Raw genomic sequence first — 19,425 nt, forward strand, 5'->3', positions numbered from 1 at the left:
AATGCATTTTTTTTGTCACAGACATAGTTGCTTTATTAAGTCGCAAGATGGCTCCAATCAACTTCCGCTGATATGAAAAGATAGATGGTGGAGTAATATGAGAGACATGAAAGTAGAACCAGTATGTCATGAACAACGGTAAAATATTTACTGTAAAGGTCAATATACAAAAATAGTCCACCATTCAGTTCTGTGATCAGACTCAACTATTGTAGAGAGCAAAGTAATAAGAAAAGATAATCAGAACTTTTTTATATACACAATTTTGTGTATTGTTGTGTGAACAAAATGTTTTAGATTGCAATTTTCAAGTATGTTCTTACCATCACTATAGCTGAAATTAGTGTACATTGTCGTCTTCAGCTCTCTCTTTCAGGATTAGAGCTGAGCAAGTTAGTTACAAGTTAAAGCAGTTAAAAACTGTCACCGTGTTTATTATTTGAAGGTAACCTGCCTACTTAAAGTTGGTACAAATCTGATATTTTGCTCAACTATTCAACTTTTCATATCTATTTTGAGTAAAATGGCTTATTGAATGAGAACATATGTAAGAAAGGACTTGATTTTGTCCATTGAGAATCGATTGTATCATAGAAAGTTGCAGTTGCAAACTAATTGTACATTTACATGACAACGATGTACTAAAAATGGAAAAGTTTTTCTTTTGAATTTTTGAGAAGATTCGAGTACAGACGACAACGTTTCCAAAACGATCCCTGTTCACACGGATCCACAAAAACGACAAAAAATGCTGTAAAGAAACTAAACGCACCTACAGACTATAGCATGCGCGTGACGTCACCGTTTTCACAAATTCACATTTTTGTAGTTTACATGGAGACGATATAGGTATAGTTTTAAAAATTTTCATTTCGAAACCTGTTTTCAAAAGTTTGCCTTTACATGCCCCCAAAACTCAGTTGTCGTGTAAACAACAAATGGCCAATAAAAAGTTTTCAGATTTTAGTTGAACATTTATTGAGCTTAGCTCACGTATTGGAATATACGTCATAGACAAGATGTCGCAGCAAGGAGTAGAGGACTCTAACATGTTTGATTGAATATTACGAGGGCAAATATTTGTGAAAAAAAAAAGTTTATAATAAGCACTGCAACAATCTATGGTTTGTTACCACCATATTAATGCAATAATCTATAGATAAAAACACAACAAAAAAAAAATTCTGAAATGTTCTGAATGTACCTGGCTACATGGTTGATGACAGGCGAGAAGTTGGTGGGACCGAAGAGCTGAACGGACTTTAGACTCTGGTAATACGCTTCCATGACTCCATCAATGCCATTGCAATATGGATTCTGAGGGTTTCCATTCTTTAGGAACATAGAAAATAAAATATTGCAAAATCAAATAAGGGGAAACATGGCCTCTTTCAACATCTGCTGCAGATATGATAACTCACAATGGAAAGTCCACATTTTAGAGACATAAATAGATGTCTACATTCTTCGAAGAAAATGTAAGTGCCACTTGAATGGTGTTATGTGGTTGTTATGAGGTTATGAGTGGTTTTTAGTGCATTGCAATTTGATTGGTAGGACGTTATAGGTTGTCAAAGGTGGTCGCTAAGTGGTTACTTTTTTATCCCAAGTCAAAACTACCTCCTATTCTCTATAATATTCTGGTCTCTAGATATGACTCAGGTTCATCTTTCAATGTAAGTCTACAGATGTTTTTTTTTTTTTTGTGCCAGTTTCACCATTCATCAATTGTTCTTTAACTTTGCTGACTGCACAAAAGCATTCAGTTCACTCTCTCTAAAACAAAAATAACTAACGGTATCGTGTAACATAACTCGTGTCATTCCATGAGAGTTTTGCTTCTAGGATGGAGTAAAAAGAAAGTACGAGATATATATTGGAGATGTTTTGAATTTGAGTAGAGGCTTGTATTTACAAGAAGGGATCTGTCAAGTGTATATGTCTAAAACCCTGTTCTGAAATTGAAAGCTTTGTGAAAACTTCTGTCTGTAGACAACACATAGTGAGAGAACATTCAGAAACATTGACATCAAAAACTTGTGTCTGCATATCAAACCTGCATGTCTACAGTGCGTAAAGCTATCGCTGCAGGACAGGTGTTTTAAGAGTTGCTTACCAAGGCAAACTCATGGGATATTCTCCCATCAGGAGGCAGTTTGGCTCCGAAGCCCAGTGCAGGGAACATCTTGTCGCTGTCATAGTCCTGTATGATCTCCCCCACAGCTTTAAGTGCCATGGCGTAGGCGTTGAGCTGATAGGGACTCATGTAATGAAGGGAAGTGGGCTGGGCTGGGTTGCCTGGGAACCGTGTGAAAGAAAATGTGTACTTTTAGTTCAACTTAAGCACTTGACTGGGAAAGCTTGGCAAAACATATCATATAAAGCCTATAATGCTATAAAACAATTCATATTCTAATTTTCAATTGTCGTTTATTTTTTTTACAATATGTGATAACCACGATTAACCACAATAAAAATATATACATATTCATAGCTAAATTATCGAAGAGTATAATACAGTATAATTAATGCATAATACTCTCTAAAAGCATAAAAATGTATATGTATAAATATGATGTAATTTAACAATGTTTACAGTTATTTAACTAATCATAAGGTTTATTCAAAAACATTATAAAACCATGAAATGTTTTGAATATTAAATGGTTAATGTACTGTGTATATATATATACACACACATATATATGTATATGTATAAACATTGAACATTGAGAGGCTGATATTATGAATCCAGAGGCAAAAAAAAGCTAGTGATGTATAAAAATAGATTTGCCAAGGATGGCCCTGTAATTCAGAATTTTGTGGTATTCCCTTTGAATCTGCAAATCAATTTAAAAGGCAGGCCTTTCTGTATAATCACACAGATCAGAGCTCTTATCGCATTAAATCTCAATCATGATGATAGAGGACGGCTATTACTGGCTCTTTTTCATGCCTCGTCTGCATACATTTCAATGATTTCAAACAGCCTTCTGATGGAGACGGCACTCACCGTTAGAAGCTGTGAAATCAATCGCCACTGTGAAATTAATCTGAGTCCTGCACAACAAAGAGACAAAGAAAGGTAATGGTTATTTTAGTCATGCTTCAATCTTGTGAACATTAAGTAAATTCATTAAGTGGATATGGTTATAAATACAGCCTCTTTAGGAGCTTAATAAGGAGGATTAATTGAGCTGTCATTGAGAGAGACTCTTAAATGCAAATGTAAAAGATTGTGTTTAAATATGTCAATGTGAACCATAAAAATAATGTAAAATGTCATGCTCTGATGTACAAGACATTTGTGCATTGTGTACCATATTTTCCAGATTTTTATTATCTGAAACTTATATTCCAAAGCAATATAATGTAAGGAATGTCAAGCATGCATAACACGTACAAATCGCACACATATTAATATGGATATATAGCACATTTCTCACTTTTCAGTAGTTTCAGTTTCAATTTAAATACATTTCTTTAGGACTGGGGTTTGGGGTTTGGGGGGAATCACACTAGGACCATTGTGTTGTTAGCTTAGCAACATGCTAACTTTTCACTCTAATATGACATTGAGTCTCACGTGAGGAGTCAAATTTGTTTTTTGCGTGACTGATCCTTTAGAAAGTAATTGCCTATGTTGAGTGTTCCAAATCACTACCTTTTGAGGTTCCATATCAGTTAGGATGCTACTTTATAGCTGCCTATGTAAGCAGTAGACTGCAAGAGTTCCTTAGACTGTAGAAAAGAGTGGATTTTATGAGGTCTACTCTGAGTCTGAGATGTATGGTCTTTCAAGGATATTAAGGCATCAGAAATTAGTGGTTGTTATATGCATGTGTAACCGGTCCTACTCGACCCGCTCCAAGCGGGATCTGAACAGCGGTCTCCGGCGTGGGAGGTGGCCGTGCTAACAAGGTGCTAACCACAGCCTTTAGTGTCAGTCACTAGCACGCCTCTTGAGGCCAGTGGAGTGAGGTTTACACACACAGCTCTTACTGGCTTACGTCAGTTGCACTCACCCCCTAAACCTCACTCCCATCCGGGTCACGGCACCAAATGTAACCGGTTCTACTCAACCCGCTCCAAGCGGGATTTGAACAGGCTTGGGAGGTGGGAGCGCTAACAAGTACACTAAAGACCGCAGCCACAAGCGCCAGTCGCTAGCACGCCTCTTAAGGCCAGGAGAGTGAGGTTTAAACGCACAGCACTTACTGACCTACGTCTGTTACACATGTATGTTTTCTCTTGTTTGTTCTTTTAACATTGCATCGGGAGAATAGATATGCAGGATACATTGACCTGGGATGGGTGTATGTTTGCTGGGACATTGAGACAAGCAAACTAATGGTGTAAGTACAGATCTGTCTCCTCTCATTAGACAACTCTCATTACTGAGGTTTCAGCTGCAGACACACACACACACATCACCGAAACTAGAAATAAACTCTTAAAATGTATGTGCAAGAGTGTGAATCGTCTTATCCCCCTGATAATTAAGCATCCCAATATGCCTAAAACTAACCACAAACAACATTAGTTTCTTTCATATCAACAAAAATGGTCAAGTAAACACGAAGTCCCCAGGCTGGAACTAGTTTGCCTGTAGAAGCTGTAGAAACATGTTTCTTGGACAGATATAATATGACTTTCATATAACAAAACAAACAAAAAAAAAAAAAGTAGAAATTGGTTGGTTGTATGTATTACAGAACCAAATGAAGCTTTGCTGTAGCTCAAACAGTAGAGCGTTGACGCTTGCAACGGCAAGGTCATGGGTTCGATTCCCAGGGAAAATATTATAAGATAAGATAAGAATGTAAATGTATACCTTGAAATGCAATGTAAATCGCTTTGGATAAAAGTGTCTGCCAAAAAAAATGCATAAATGTCAATGCCCGGAGCTGAAGAAACTCCCACTCAAATGTCTCTTGACAAGAACCAGACAGCATTTGAAGGTATTTTAGGCACATTTTTAGCTTTATATATATATATATATATATTCACATACATAGTATATAGTCACCACAATATTCAACAGCATATTCAATGGGGTCCAAAACAATTATGTGCACCATCAATTATCATTTTGTATGAACTATTCCTTTTAAGCGTTGCTGTCTCTGTATCATGTTTCAAATCAGTCACTCGTGAGGGTACATAACTGGTTAGGAAGCTGCTATAAAAGGTAGCTGCCTAAGAAAGAAATTGGACAGTGATACACTAGTGATTTCACAGATGAGATGAGCATGAGGCAGCTGAGTAAAGATATCCCAGCATTACTCACATTCAGTTGAGACTGAGCCAGTCATACCATCTGTTAGGATAATGCTCACAGCTCTCAGAAAACATGTTTGTGACACAAAACACACCCAGTGTGTCATACAGACATATTAATTGTTGCATAAAATGTTCATATTCATTAATGATTCCTGTTTCTCATGGGATTTTGATTGGTTGGCTACATTAATTAATTCATACATTCATCCTGCCAGTCATTTTCAAAGAAGACTGTTCATGTCACTAATAAAGCCTCAAAAGGCCCCAAACTAGTACAGATGCTAATGGATATTACTAGCCACGACTCAACTTGTGAATGCAGAGAGGAAAGAATCTATATTAGAGACATAAGAGTGAAAGCATCACTACCATCTGCAGGTGAAATTCTTAGGTTCATCTATGTTTCATATGTGGAGATTCTCCAAATATCACACAGAACCCTCTGACTGTATGGAAGGGATCAAAGTGATGTAGATGGACAAGCCATGCAATGCCAAAATAAAGGCTAATAATGTCTGAATATAAATGGGGATAAATGTTGGCGATGTGACACAATTGAGAGTTCCATTGCAGGCAAGAATCTTGATTGATTCTGGCAGAAACTGACAGCTCTTGAGCAGAGGTGAACATGACCGTATTTCCAGAGGTTTTACACAAACTGAACAGCTACATTCTTGATCCACTGGAGGGGACATCTGGCGTTAGTCTAGTTATGAAATTACTAGAACTTAAACAAGGAGCTGAGCACAGTTGGGGTCCAGGGAAGGGTCTGATATTATGATTAATGACTTGAACAAGACAGTTGCTGCAATGTTGTCCACAAATGGTCTTCTAGGGTGGCTTCTACAGTTTAACACACCTGTGGGTGACATGTTGTGGCTGGAAGGAGATACCAGTTTTGTCAAGACTGAGATTGATGAGTAATCCTCAAAGTCTATATGTCAGAGAGGATGCAATGTTCTTTGAGAAAACAGATGTAGACAAAAAAGTGTGATAAAATGTACACCTGTATGTGATCAGCAAAGCAATGAGAAGAGTGAATGCAGGAACAAACAAAAAAGGTGTCCAACACTGAGCCCTGTGGGACACCAGCTCATTCCTGCTTTTGGAGAACTAGCTTCCTGCAGAGTTTAGAACTCTAATCAAACACACATGAACCAGATAATCAAGGTTTTAGGGTTCATTACAAATTACAGACAGGTGTGTCAGAGCAGGGTTCTGAAGGAAAATCATCTGCAGATCTCACAGAGCAGGTTTAAACACCCCTGGTTAGGTACTTGATAAAAAGGGCAAATCAAATGAAGCCAGTGAAGTCCTGTCAGTCTAGACTATGGATACAGACCAAAAGTTTCTCAATAGAGTGCTCCAAAATCAAACATCAAAACCTACCAAAAATACTTGTATGAACAGTTCTGCAAATGTTTGATTTCTCTCAAAAAGCCAGAGTTGATCATGGTGCACTAGCCATATCAATGAAGAAATCATTCACAGAACACATAACATCATAACACCAGGCTTACTCATTCAAAACCTCATATTTCATTCTGCTGTAACCCCCTGGGATTTCATGTCCCAATTTGCTTCCCGAAGAGAGCTGAAAACCAATCTGTATCTATGTCAGTGGTACCTGACCACCATTTCATAGTGAAATCAAAAGTCAGAAGAGAGAAAGACATTTATTAGGAGGTCAAAGGGGAAAAGATCATTGCCATGCACTCCCATAATACCACATATATTCCATCCAATAGGGGATGACTTACAGTACAGTACGCTGCCACAAAGCTCTTACTAAGAGATTTGTGGCAGCAGCATACTATTATACCTGCTATCTTAGTGTGTTTGTAATGGGGGCGGTTACTGTGAATGCAGGTGCGAAACTCAGTGTCTGAGAAAATGAGAGTAGGAAGATGAGGGCTGCCTCTGCCTCAGATGTTCAGAGAAAATCCATAAGAATATCAGGTTTCATTATTTGACTAAATCCCAAAGACACCTGCTTCTAGGAATGTGGGTAAAGAAGAACAGTATGGGTGTGAGTAAAAGGAAATTAAGTCTTATGGATATCAGCCACTTCATATACTGCATTATTAAAATGTTTCCATGATATAAACTTAAGGAATCGTCAAAAGTGAAAACAGTACAGTGATATAACAGCTGGATTATTCCTACAGTGCAGTACATTTTCATGTCCCTATCATATACTCAACATTTAATCTTAATAAACTGGATAAAACAAACTATTGACATGATGTTGCCCTGTCCATGGTGTGCTTGAATTTGAAAAACTGTCCAAGAACCTCATCAATTTATTAAGACATATTCCAGGTGTTCCTTCATTTTGATTATTTGTAATTGGTAATCAGTTTATAGTTTTCATTTGTCCTCAATAACATTTGTCCTTTATACATTGTTTAAAAATTTGAACTGTCTAGTTGTGTCTACTTGTTGTGATGTCTTAATTACATTACCTCAAAAAGGCATAATTTTGTATAAACAATTGTAAAAAACTGAAACCTAATAAATTATGTTGCAAAACCTTTTTTTCCTGTGGTGTAGAAAATGTTTTTGGTTTTTCTGTTTTGTGGTAGGGCCAGAAAAAAAAGGTTAGAGATATGAATTATGAATTACTGGCCTGACCATGCCTGCAAAAAACATTCTTGTTGTTGAGCCCTGACAAAGATGGATTAAAGTAGACAAAAGCCATCACATTGGGACAGCTTTCTTTTGGTCTGATAGAATGATTAATAAAAGTTGAGATTTTGTTCTTTTTCCAAGGTCTCATGAAAGCTGATGAGGTGCTCTGTATGCATGAGCCGGTGGCTGGAGAAATGTCTTGTGACATAAGCACGGGAGACGACAGATGTTGTTGACTAGAGGTGAGGGGACACTGTCCATCTGGAGACAAGGGACTTCAAGAGATGAAGCAATTTAGTCAATACTGCATTACCTAACTACAATATACATCTGAAAAGTCACATATGCTAGATAAGTCTACTTATATGTGTCTGAATTTATTTTCTTTCATAATGAGCTCATGAGTGTTACATCTTTCTTAACTCTGACCTAAACCAACTGCTGCACAGGAGTTAGCAAAAAAAAAAAAAAAAAAAATTGATGATGATGTCATCATTGGACGATTTCTCACAGATTCAGGATGTTTTAACCACCTCTTAAAGTCAGCATGAAATCAGAATTGAAAAATGTAAGTTTCTTTCTTAATACACAATTCTGGCCTTATTGTAAAGGAATTATGTTTGGACATTGTTCTAAAAGTATTTGTGTTTGTACTCTTTTTCCAAATTATAACACCTACTTCTAAAACAACGTTCCTATTCCGCTGATGTCACCTAGGCCCTCGTTCCTTTGTATAGCGTTAACCAATACCAAAATAGCTATTTACGCATTGTTTTAGTAAGCTCACATTTGGCTACATTCTCATAAAGAACATCCACTTTTCATGATCCAATCAATTCCAAAGGGGTTTTCGCATTGGAGGAAACTTTTCATAGTTCCTAGAACTATTGGCGGAAGTACCCGGATTTTGTCGTGTTTGCACCGCAGGAACTAGAAATTATTTTAGTTCTAGGAACTCCTTCTGGAGGAAGTGTAAACACACAGATTATAGCCTATATATTTACTCCTGAAACTAACTCTACGAACATGGAAAACAGTGATAGATGATTAAGTATTTCTGCTCAGCTAGCAACATTGGACATCAACCACACAGCATACGCTAATGCCTTTTATATAGTCTTTCTATGTATAACAGTTCTATCTAATAACTTATTAGACAGGATTGTTAGACAGATAGTAAACTAATGAACACAGAGACTGTGTGCTCAGGCTCAGGTATTCTCAGCGCCGTCAAAATAAAAGTCTGCTGCACTGTCAAAATAAAAGTCACAACAACAAGTGCGGTTTACGTCACTTATGAGTTCCTACTGGGGATTGCATATCAGGAAAATGTTCCTAAGGCAACCATTAGTTCTCAGGGAAAGACCCTGGTGGCTAGTTCCTATAACTAAGTTCCTTGAACTACCCAGTGCGAAAGCCCCTCAAATGGATAAAATCAAGTCCAACTTCATTTTTTTCTCACTGAATATCCTGATTCGCTCTAGCCTGGATGCCAGCCGAATTTAGCCCCGCTCACAACATTTTAGGTTGGGAAGTTCAGTCTGGACTTGATCCGTTGTGGTGCAATTATGCTCGAACCAGAGCTGTTCGGACCAATCAAATTGTCAGGGAGGGCTTTATACGATGATGGACAGATGATCAACAGTAACGTAATCATCCAAGTCACCAAAGAGCGCTTGGGTTGAGAAAGGCTGAATTCGTTTACAACAAAGATGACTGCCGCTGGAGAATTGAGATTTCACGAGTTCACACTTACAAATAAGTCAGATAGAATAAATGCGTATTTGGCGTGCTGTCTGAGGAGAGGCTCCGGGCTCGGTATTCGGCCCGAACCCAAAGTACTCCCCCCGTATTCCTGGCTGTGGAAGAACAAGCCAAGAGTGAGTGGAGGGATGCTGAAAACTGTCAAGGAATGTTAGGTGAGTTGACAGAGTGAATATATATATGCTTCCTCTCATGCTGATAGGGTAGATCAGCAGTAGCAAGTTGATTGGATTGATTATTTGAACGTACTCCTCCCGAACTTTGTTTATGAAACATCATGTGTAGATTCCGCCATCGCGTCTATTATTAGAGGAACAGAGAACCGCGATCAAGGCATTTGTCGATCGGAAAGATGAATGAAGAACATACGTCACTTACTCCGTTGCTCTGATTGGTTGTAGGTCTATCCAGTTGAGTGCAGAGGCATTTTCTTTCCTGGTTCGGTTGAAACACGCCCCATAATCACAGCCCAATGGAGCAGTATCAGACTCACATTCTGACTAGAATCTGAGTATGACGACGTCAGGCTAGATTCGCTCACAAATATGGAAGTGAAATGGGTTGACATTCTCTTTGCTCTACATTCCCATCATATATTCTGTTTAGGTTAGTCTTATTTTGTAGCATGTAAGAACTAATTAGTTGTTAAGCTAACAGCCGGAATACTGATGACAGTAACATCGAATCCATTCTGCCAGTTGAAATCCCAATTCATTAGATTAAAGTAAATAACGGCCAGGTTGACATGCAACAGCGTATAATAATTCATGAATCGTAAATCCGTCGAGCTTTTCCCTCTGATGTAAAAAGACAGCTGTTAGCATGGCTCAATCCAGGGAGCAAAATCGTCAACCAAACACACTAACGTGGCTGACAACAGCTGTCCTTTGAGATAACTCCACACACCGAGTTGTAATTTAGGACTGCAGATGCTCGCAGAGTTCTTCTCCTTGAGGGCTCCCTAATACCAATTAACTGATTGGATTGTTCTTCATCACAGTGGCTGTCTCTCTAGAGCGCTGTGCTCTTCATCTCCTGCAGCTAATGAGGTGCACTCTAGACTAGTGTCAATCACTGCTCAGGGACGCCACAAACGAACAGATGACAGAGAGATGGCGATGAGAGAGATAAGAGGAGAAAAGAGTGAGAAGATAATTGAGAAACACTAGGAGCCCTAACTAACACCCGGCGCAATGCAGCGCCAGTGTTTTTTGCCTGATGCAGTTTTCATTTTCACGTCCTGTGCCACGTTGTTTAAATAGCAAATGCATTTGTGCGCCCATGGGCCCGCTGGTCTGAAAACGAGGTGTGTTCAGGCAACTGAAATAGACTGCGCCATTGACTTAGACCAGGTTTCAGTTGGTCAATGGCGCAGTCCATTTCAGTTGCTTTAAAAATAGCAATGCAATTTTTTCTTTTTAAAGAGCGCGTTAGTAAGGTGCGCCTATAGGCGAGTTCACAACGCATGTACACTTTGTCCTGTAGATGGTCTGTTCCCGTAGCAGATCCATTTCCTTGCTAGAGAAGCGTTCAGTTTTTCCGCTTGCAAATTCCACCATATAAATAGCTAATCCGCCATGGCACGAGCACAACTGGCTTTTAAAAGGAATGGGAGATGAGATTGGTTTATTGCACGTTACACCCAAAACACACCCATTACTCATTAAGAGAATAGGGACAACTCTTTTAGACCATGCGCGCCGACCATTTTTCCCGTCATTAAACTAGCAAAAGTGGATACGGACACGCCCAAAGTGCGCCGTGCGCTTTAGACCATGCGCTTAGATCGTTAAAATAGGACCCTAGCTGTTTATCACAGTAAAGCATTCAGTCAGCCTAATAGCAGGTAAAATAATGGGCAATTAAATACAGTGGATATAAAAAGTCTACGTAAATAAATTAAACAAATATTTAACTAAGCCATCTTGAGTAATTGAATTTAAATGTTATATCCAATTTCATAAAAAAAAGAGCTTAGATGATTATGATTGGTAAAAAAAAAATCCATTCTCCAAACCGCTTTATCCTCTGCAGGATTGCGGAAAAATGTTATAAATTAAAAATTTGATATAGATATGATAAACAATATCACATAAGCAGGTTGTTGGGCATGACACAATGCCAAATAATTATAGCGCATTACTGTTTTTACAGGCATTTTGCAGTTGCCAAGCAACTTGGGGCATTATTATATAGAATTCAGTTGATATACAGTAAGGTCATAGGTGTGCACACTGTATATGAGTGTCTTTACAAAGGTTTCAAATGCATTTCTCACAACTAGATCAGAGAGCTGGAAAAATATTTAAAAATATAACTCTTGTAACACTTTTCTAACTACCTTTAAATCTCAACTTGGTATTGAGCAAGCAAGGTAAATGTACCAACTTTTTCAGTAAGTGTGCTTACTGAAAAATACTTCGAGTATTTTGCTGTGGGCTACAGCATAAATACTGTCATGCAGAATTAAACTAACAGTGTTTCAAACTGCAACAGCCAACAGGTGCAGAGAAGCTTTTATCACGGCAGAGGAAAAATGTGCATAAATAGGGGAACGGAAAACGTGGCTGCCATTACGTAATGTGAGAGAGTTCTCGACAAAATCCATTTACAGCCCTACACAACTTTCCACTCTAGCCATTCACACAATGACATGCACCATAAACAGCAGCCATTACCGCCAAGAAACATCGCTTTGGGAGTTGTCTTCTGAAAATAAGATTAAATATATAAATGCACCTACTGTATGTGAACTTGCATGTGCATGTCTGTCTATTTACTCGCTTAAAAAAATACAGTAGTTTAGCCAAAACATATGGTTTACATGTGGTTGTTTCTGGGAATGAAACACAAAATGAGATATTTTTGAAGAATCTTTACACAGTTGTGACCATGACAGAAAAACTCTAGAAGCACTATTAAAAGAATTATAAAAGTAGTTTGTGGCACGCCACACTGGTCTCGAGTCCCACGGAAGAGCTCCGGAAGGATAAAAAGAGGGGTGACGACAGTGGAAGAAGAGGGAGGACCAGACCTGGACTTTATGCCATTGTTTTGTTTTAGGGGCTGATAACACGACACCGTTTTCAACTAAAAATGTAAAACGTTTTTATGCGTTTTGGCCGTTCATTTACACGACAACGGCGTTTTGGGTGAAAACGCAAACTTTTGAAAACGGGTTTCAAAGTGCAGGTTTTTGAAAACGGTCAATAAAAACGCTAATCTCTGTAGACGATGACGTAATGCACATGTGTATTACGTGTTCGGTCAGTCTTTCATCGCCATCTAATGGCCTGGCAGCAGATTACAGCGTTTTTAGCCGTTTTCGCGGATCCGTGTGAATGGGGATTGTTTTGGTAATGGTGTCATCTGTACGCAGAAAACTTCTCCGTTTTAAGCATATCGTTGTCGCGTAAACGTACCCTTAGTTTATGCGGCAGTCATCCGTGAGCTTTACTCTGCTTTTTTTATGTTTATATTTTTATTAAAGTTATGTTGAAATTTTGCCAGTTCCTGCCTCGTTCTTCCCTGAGCCTTCAACATCGTTACATAGTTCATTTACGAAGTCTTCAAAAATATATCAGAAATATAGGCCAAAAAGCTCACAGGATTTTATTTATTATATTATTACTCATCTGTTTGGGACTAGTTTTTGGCGCTACGCCTTTCCATCCCCTCGAGGTCTTCTGAAACCATACAATAGCTTTGTGTGAAGAACAGATTGAAATGTAAATGTATTTTTTGTCCTATCTATTTATTTATTAAGTTTAATTTAATTTAATTCAGACATAGCGTGACTTCAACACACCTCTTCTTTGACTTTGATGCACGTTTTTTTTTAATAGTAATTTGATATTTTTGGGGAACATAAAGTAACAAAATGTCAGGGTGAAAGAACCAATATCAAAATAAAGGGGAAAAATACATATTGAAAGAATGAAGTGTCTTAAAAGTCAACCTTATTAAGAATTTTGGCATTGTCATTTATTGTTATTTCTTAAAAAAATATGGTTAAACAAAACTGCTCTTTTGCAAAATGTTTGTCAGACATTTTTCAAAACCTCATAAAACCAACATGGATACAAAGAGTACATGTCTAATCACTTGGCAAAAGGGTTTTCCCTCCTTTTAAAAAGTTTTGCTTTTTTTTTTTTTTGTCATTGACACCGATGTCATTATTCCCTGATTATCTTCACCTCTAATGAAGCTTGCGTGTGAAGAATAAAAAAAAGTGCATTGGGTTTGGTTACTACACATGAAAGACCCAACATTTTACCAGTTTATGGCTTTGGAACAACATAATTATAATTAATAGCACAATTTGCATTGTTGGTTAAACTATCCCGTTCAGCCATCATTATCCATTAGCGATCGAGTTCTTCGTTCTATGATTTCTGCTTTGTAATTGGATGAAATCAATAAATGATGAGCTGTACATTCCAGTACGGTAACAGCAAGTGTAAGAGACACATGCAGACTGCAGACAAACTCATCTCAAGCGCACTGACCTTTCACCACAACATCTCAGACTAAAAGGAAGGAGTAGCCATTAAAATGGACGTCTGGTGGTGTCGTGTCAGAGCAGAGGTGACCGCAGCCACCATAATGAAAAGCGTCGCTCAGTGTGGGCGTGCGATCTGCCATGCATGGATGAACCCTGCCTACCCCTCGCATTTAATCGCACACACCTGCGCTAAGAATAGCAACCCAACCTCATCTATCATCTACCATGAATGGACTTGATCACTCATGGTGCCCGGCTTGAAGTCTGTCATCTGTATTGCCAGTGTAATTGCCAAGAAGGACTTCAAGAACCAGTCGAGACCTGCTGTTGAGGACGCACGCTACGTTCTGGGCTTGACCACTGGTAATGTAAGAATTTAAATGCACCAAGTCAACTTTCCTTTCCATGATGTGTTGTCTGTTGGGGATTGTAAAAGAAGAGAAGTGTTTGCAAATGAGCGAAACATCACTTACCCGCCTTTGATGTAGTCCAGGAAGGTGACTTCAATATCAACGAGAAACGAGAGCAGTGTCACCTGGAAACATGAAGTCGGGAAATGTGATTCTGTGTGCTGTCATGTCGTTATATCAACGGTTGACTGATTCTTTTGAGCGATTCTGATTTAAATAAAGAGACTGGTTCAAGCATACACAAAAAAACAGCAGCTAAAAACTGTTGGGAAAACTTCTTTGAAACTGTAGCTTGTCAAGCTACTAACTAGACAGTGAGTATAAGGTATCTATTGATTAAGGTTTGAACTTTTGTCCCAGTTATAAAGTCATGAAGGGTTATTTTTGTGAGCTCTGACATCCGGTTGCGTCACATGCCATTCCATCACATAGTGGGGGATTGCTGGGGACAGTGGAAGTGATAAAAAGAGGTTTTCTAATAATGACGTATATTTCACACAAACTAAAGTTGAAAAAGTTGAATAAAATAAATCATCTTACATTTTCAGAGAGTTGTAGAAGCTCCTTACATATAGTTGTCCATACAACATGTGAATGGGGTTTACAAAAATGCAAAAACCAGCGTTTCACAGTCATGAGAGGTTGTGAATGTTTTGTTAGTGCTTAATTTATTTCAAAGTATAATCTTAAAAGTTTAAATTATATCTTTTAAAAATAAAGAATTTTAAATTAAATTCAATAAATTATTTAAAGTCTTAATAAAAACAAATATTCTACATCGATAGTCTGTGGAATAACTTGACTTGAACTTAAAGTATATTTTTTATTTATCAGGGTTATGCAAAATAATTCGAAATTCGAAAGTATCACAAGTCATCTCATACATGTGAAATGTGTTTTAAGTTGTATCTGTGAGAAAATCACCACATAGGCCTATCTTCAGAGAGAGAGAGAGAGCAACAATGAAAACATTTAGAAACTGTGAAGCCTCAGGCTGTCCACATTGATAGGCTGCTTATAAGGTACTTCTAACCGCAAGCGTATCTTCTAAGAAAGAAGTTACTCGACAATAATGTTGGCTTCAGGATATAGGGTGACAGACCAGAGGAGCCTCTGTGCATCATGTCACAGCATATGTAATGTTAGTCTGCAAACGCCTTTCCAGAGCCAAAGTTTTGTTTGTACTAAATTCATTTCAAAGCGTAATCGTAAAAGTTTAAACATGATCTTTTAAAATGAAAAGATTGTTTCAATTAAATCTTGAAAGTTTTAATACATACGTATCTTCTATTTATCTTTTAGAAGATTACTGTAATGATTTTGTTTAACGGTGACCTAGAGTATAATTTGTATTAAACAACGTCTGTTCAAAAACTTGTTGACATTTTTTCAAAAATAAAAAATTCAAAAATAAATAATTTAATAGAAATTATATTAAATTATTTATTTTTGTATTTTTTATTTTTGAAAATGTAAAAATGCAGTTTTCTGTGATGGTCGTGTTTAGGTGTAGGGGATAGAAAATGTAGTTACAGTACAAAAATCATTATGGCCATGGAAACTTTGGCTCTGGAAAGGCGTTTGCAGACTAACATTACATATGCTGTGACATGATGCACAGAGGCTCCTCTGGTCTGTCACCCTATATCCTGAAGCCAACATTATTGTCGAGTAACTTCTTTCTTAGAAGATACGCTTGCGGTTAGAAGTACCTTATAAGCAGCCTATCAATGTGGACAGCCTGAGGCTTCACAGTTTCTAAATGTTTTCATTGTTGCTCTCTCTCTCTCTCTGAAGATAGGCCTATGTGGTGATTTTCTCACAGATACAACTTAAAACACATTTCACATGTATGAGATGACTTGTGACACTTCAAATTTCGAATTATTCTACATAACCCTGATAAATAAGTTCAAGTCAAGTTTTTCCACAGACCATCGATGTAGAATATTTGTTTTTATTAAGACTTTAAATAATTCATTGAATTTAATTAAAAACATCTTTTATTTTTAAAAGATATAATTTAAACTTTTAAGATTATACTTTGAAATAAATTTAACACTAACAAAACATTCACACAATGTCTCATGACTGTGAAACGCTGGTGTGAGAGAGATCTTTTTAATTGAACTTATTGCATTTTTGTAAAGCCCATTCACATGTTGTATGGACAACTATATGTAAGGAGCTTCTACAACTCTCTGAAAATGTAAGATGATTTATTTTATTCAACTTTTTCAACTTTAGTTGGTGTGAAATATATACGTCATTATTAGAAAACCTCTTTTTATCACTTCCACTGTCCCCAGCAATCCCCCACTATGTGATGGAATGGCATGTGACACAACCGGATGTCAGAGCTCACAAAAATAACCCTTCATGACTTTATAACTGGGACAAAAGTTCAAACCTTAATCAATAGATACCTTATACTCACGAGGGCATACACATCAACCAATTAGTCAACGCTCAGACGTCATTTCCAACCCCGGAGGACACAAGGTCAAAGGCGACGCTGTCATGTGAAGTCAAGGTCAACCCAAGGGCAGGGGCCCGGGACAATGTCAAGAGTTAATCAATTTCACGGTCATCAGTCAAGCTGTATCATAATTCTACTAATAAGGTTCATTAGTTAACATTAATGTATTAACTAACATGAACTAACAATGAGCAATACATTTGTTACTGTATTTATTAATCTTTGTTAATGTTAGTTAATAAAAATACAGCTGTTCATTGTTTGTTCATGTTAGTTTACAGTGCATTAACTAATGTTAACAGGTAAGGTATTAGTAAATGTTGAAATTAATATTAACTAAGATTAATAAATGCTGAAGAAGTATTGTTCATTCTTAGTTCATGTTAACTAAGGTAGTTAACTAATGAACCTTACTGTACAGTGTTACCACATTTTGTATCATATTTTTTTGTCCTATTTTTGTCAGCAGCAATGTTACTTGTAGTTTCTCTCCAACTCAGAAAAATCAATCATCAAAAACAAAATCATACACTAGCAAGAAAGCAACATGAAAAATGTTTGCTTACGGTTCCAGAGTTGAGATATTTTTTCTTCTTGCCTTTCTTCTTAAGGTTTATGACCTGTGGAGAGAAAATTAATGAATGTCATCGCTTAAGGGATAATGGAATTTGTATAAGACTATAAACGCTACATAATTTAGATGCATGGACTGTATTTATATGACAGCCCTTCTACACACAGTCCAAGTTAAATTAAAACTATGGGCCCTATCTTACACCCGGCGCAATGCAGCGCCAGGCGCGATGCAAGTGTTTTTTGCTAGTTTCAGTCCGACGCAGTTATCATTTTCACGTCCTGCGCCACGTTGTTTAAATAGAAAATGCATTTGCGCTCATGGGCGTGCCGGTCTGAAAACGAGGTGTGTCTGGCGCATTGTTGGCACGTTGCTATTTTGAGGCAACAGAAATAGACTGCGCCATTGACCAACTGAAACCTGTCTAAAGTCAGTTGCAATATATATATATTTTTTTGTTATTTAAAGAGCGCGTTAGTAATGTTCACCTATAGGCGGGTCCACAACGCGCGCTCACTCTGCTTATTGGACACACAGCAGCACACAAACATGCCAAATATTTAAAATAAAAGGATTACAATGTAAAAGATTATTATTGTGTACATAAAGATATGGTAAAATGCAGCTTGTCCAGTAGATGGTCTGCTTGCGCGATTTAACCTCGCACACGAGCAGTTCTGCTTGCGCTCTGGAGACGGCGTCGGTCTTTCCACTATCAAATTCCGTCATTTAAATAGCGAATCCGCCATGGCGCGAGTGCAACTGGCATTTAAAGGGAATGGGAGATGAGACTCTGATTGGTTTAACACACGTAAATCCCAAAACACACCTATAACTCATTATGAAAATTAGACCATGCACCGGGTGCGCCGACCATTTTTCCCGTTGTTAAACTAGCAAAAGTGGATTCGGACACGCCCTAAGTGCACTTGCGCTTAAGACCATGCGCTTAGATCCTTAAAATATGGCCCAAAATGTACACTGTAAAAAACAAAAAAGCAAAAAAAAATCTTCTGCCTTAAATTAAGTACAATGAACTTGGATGTTTCAGTCATTTCAACTTAAATTACATTAAACTGACTTAAAAAAACGAGTTGAATCTTGTGTAACATAAAAAAGTTGACTTATTTTGATGAGTTAAAGCAGTGTAAAGCATATGTTGTCATAATGTCAGTGTTGGGTTTCTGTTGTGTTTCTGTTTAGTTTGTTTTTTCATTGGACTTGTCTTTCCGTCATTATCAGTTCAGTTAATTCACCTGTGTCTAATTAATTATCATCTGTTTCACCTGTGTTCTGTTAATTCGTGTTCATCAGTGTCTGTATTTAGTTCCCTCAGTTCAGTTAGTCCTTGTCCGTTCTCGTCTCTGTATAGTCATAGTCTTAGTCTCGTGGTGTTTGGTGTGTGTAAACCTTCTGCCTGTATTTTGCCTGTCTAAGTGAATTAGTAAAATTGATATATTGGAGCCATTGGCCTCTTCGTCTTCTTCAACCCACACCACACCCTGACACATAACTTATTGGTCATATAATTAATTCATATTTTCTGTTAAAATGTGAAAAGAAAATGATATATTAACATAAAAAATACACAAAAAGTTAAGATTAAGAAAAGAAATTGCTCGACACTTTCTACAAATGCAATTCAAAAATAGCATTTAAAAATAGTTATTAATGTTTTATTTTATTCTGACATTTAAACTAATTTATACATTAATTAAATAAAGGGTTCACAAATGTTTCATTTTTAAAAGTGATTTATTATAAAAAAAATTGTCTTAAA

The 19,425-nt window shown here is 37.3% G+C and overlaps 1 protein-coding gene across 1 annotated transcript in view; it reads right to left on the minus strand.

Annotated features, from left to right (window-relative positions):
• The window catches only part of LOC307156856 (copine-8), a 121,803-nt gene that overhangs the window by 15,208 nt on the left and 87,170 nt on the right, over positions 1-19,425 (minus strand). The window contains exons 12-16 of the mRNA XM_079868540.1: positions 17,638-17,691; positions 14,656-14,717; positions 3,014-3,060; positions 2,117-2,298; positions 1,205-1,332 (exon numbers count right to left, since the gene is read on the minus strand). Coding sequence (XP_079724666.1) covers positions 1,205-1,332; positions 2,117-2,298; positions 3,014-3,060; positions 14,656-14,717; positions 17,638-17,691 — 473 coding nt within the window. The remainder of the gene's footprint in view (positions 1-1,204; positions 1,333-2,116; positions 2,299-3,013; positions 3,061-14,655; positions 14,718-17,637; positions 17,692-19,425) is intronic.

The sequence above is a fragment of the Squalius cephalus genome (genome assembly GCF_949319135.1).
Source record: "Squalius cephalus genome assembly, chromosome: 4".
NCBI lineage: Eukaryota > Metazoa > Chordata > Actinopteri > Cypriniformes > Leuciscidae > Squalius > Squalius cephalus.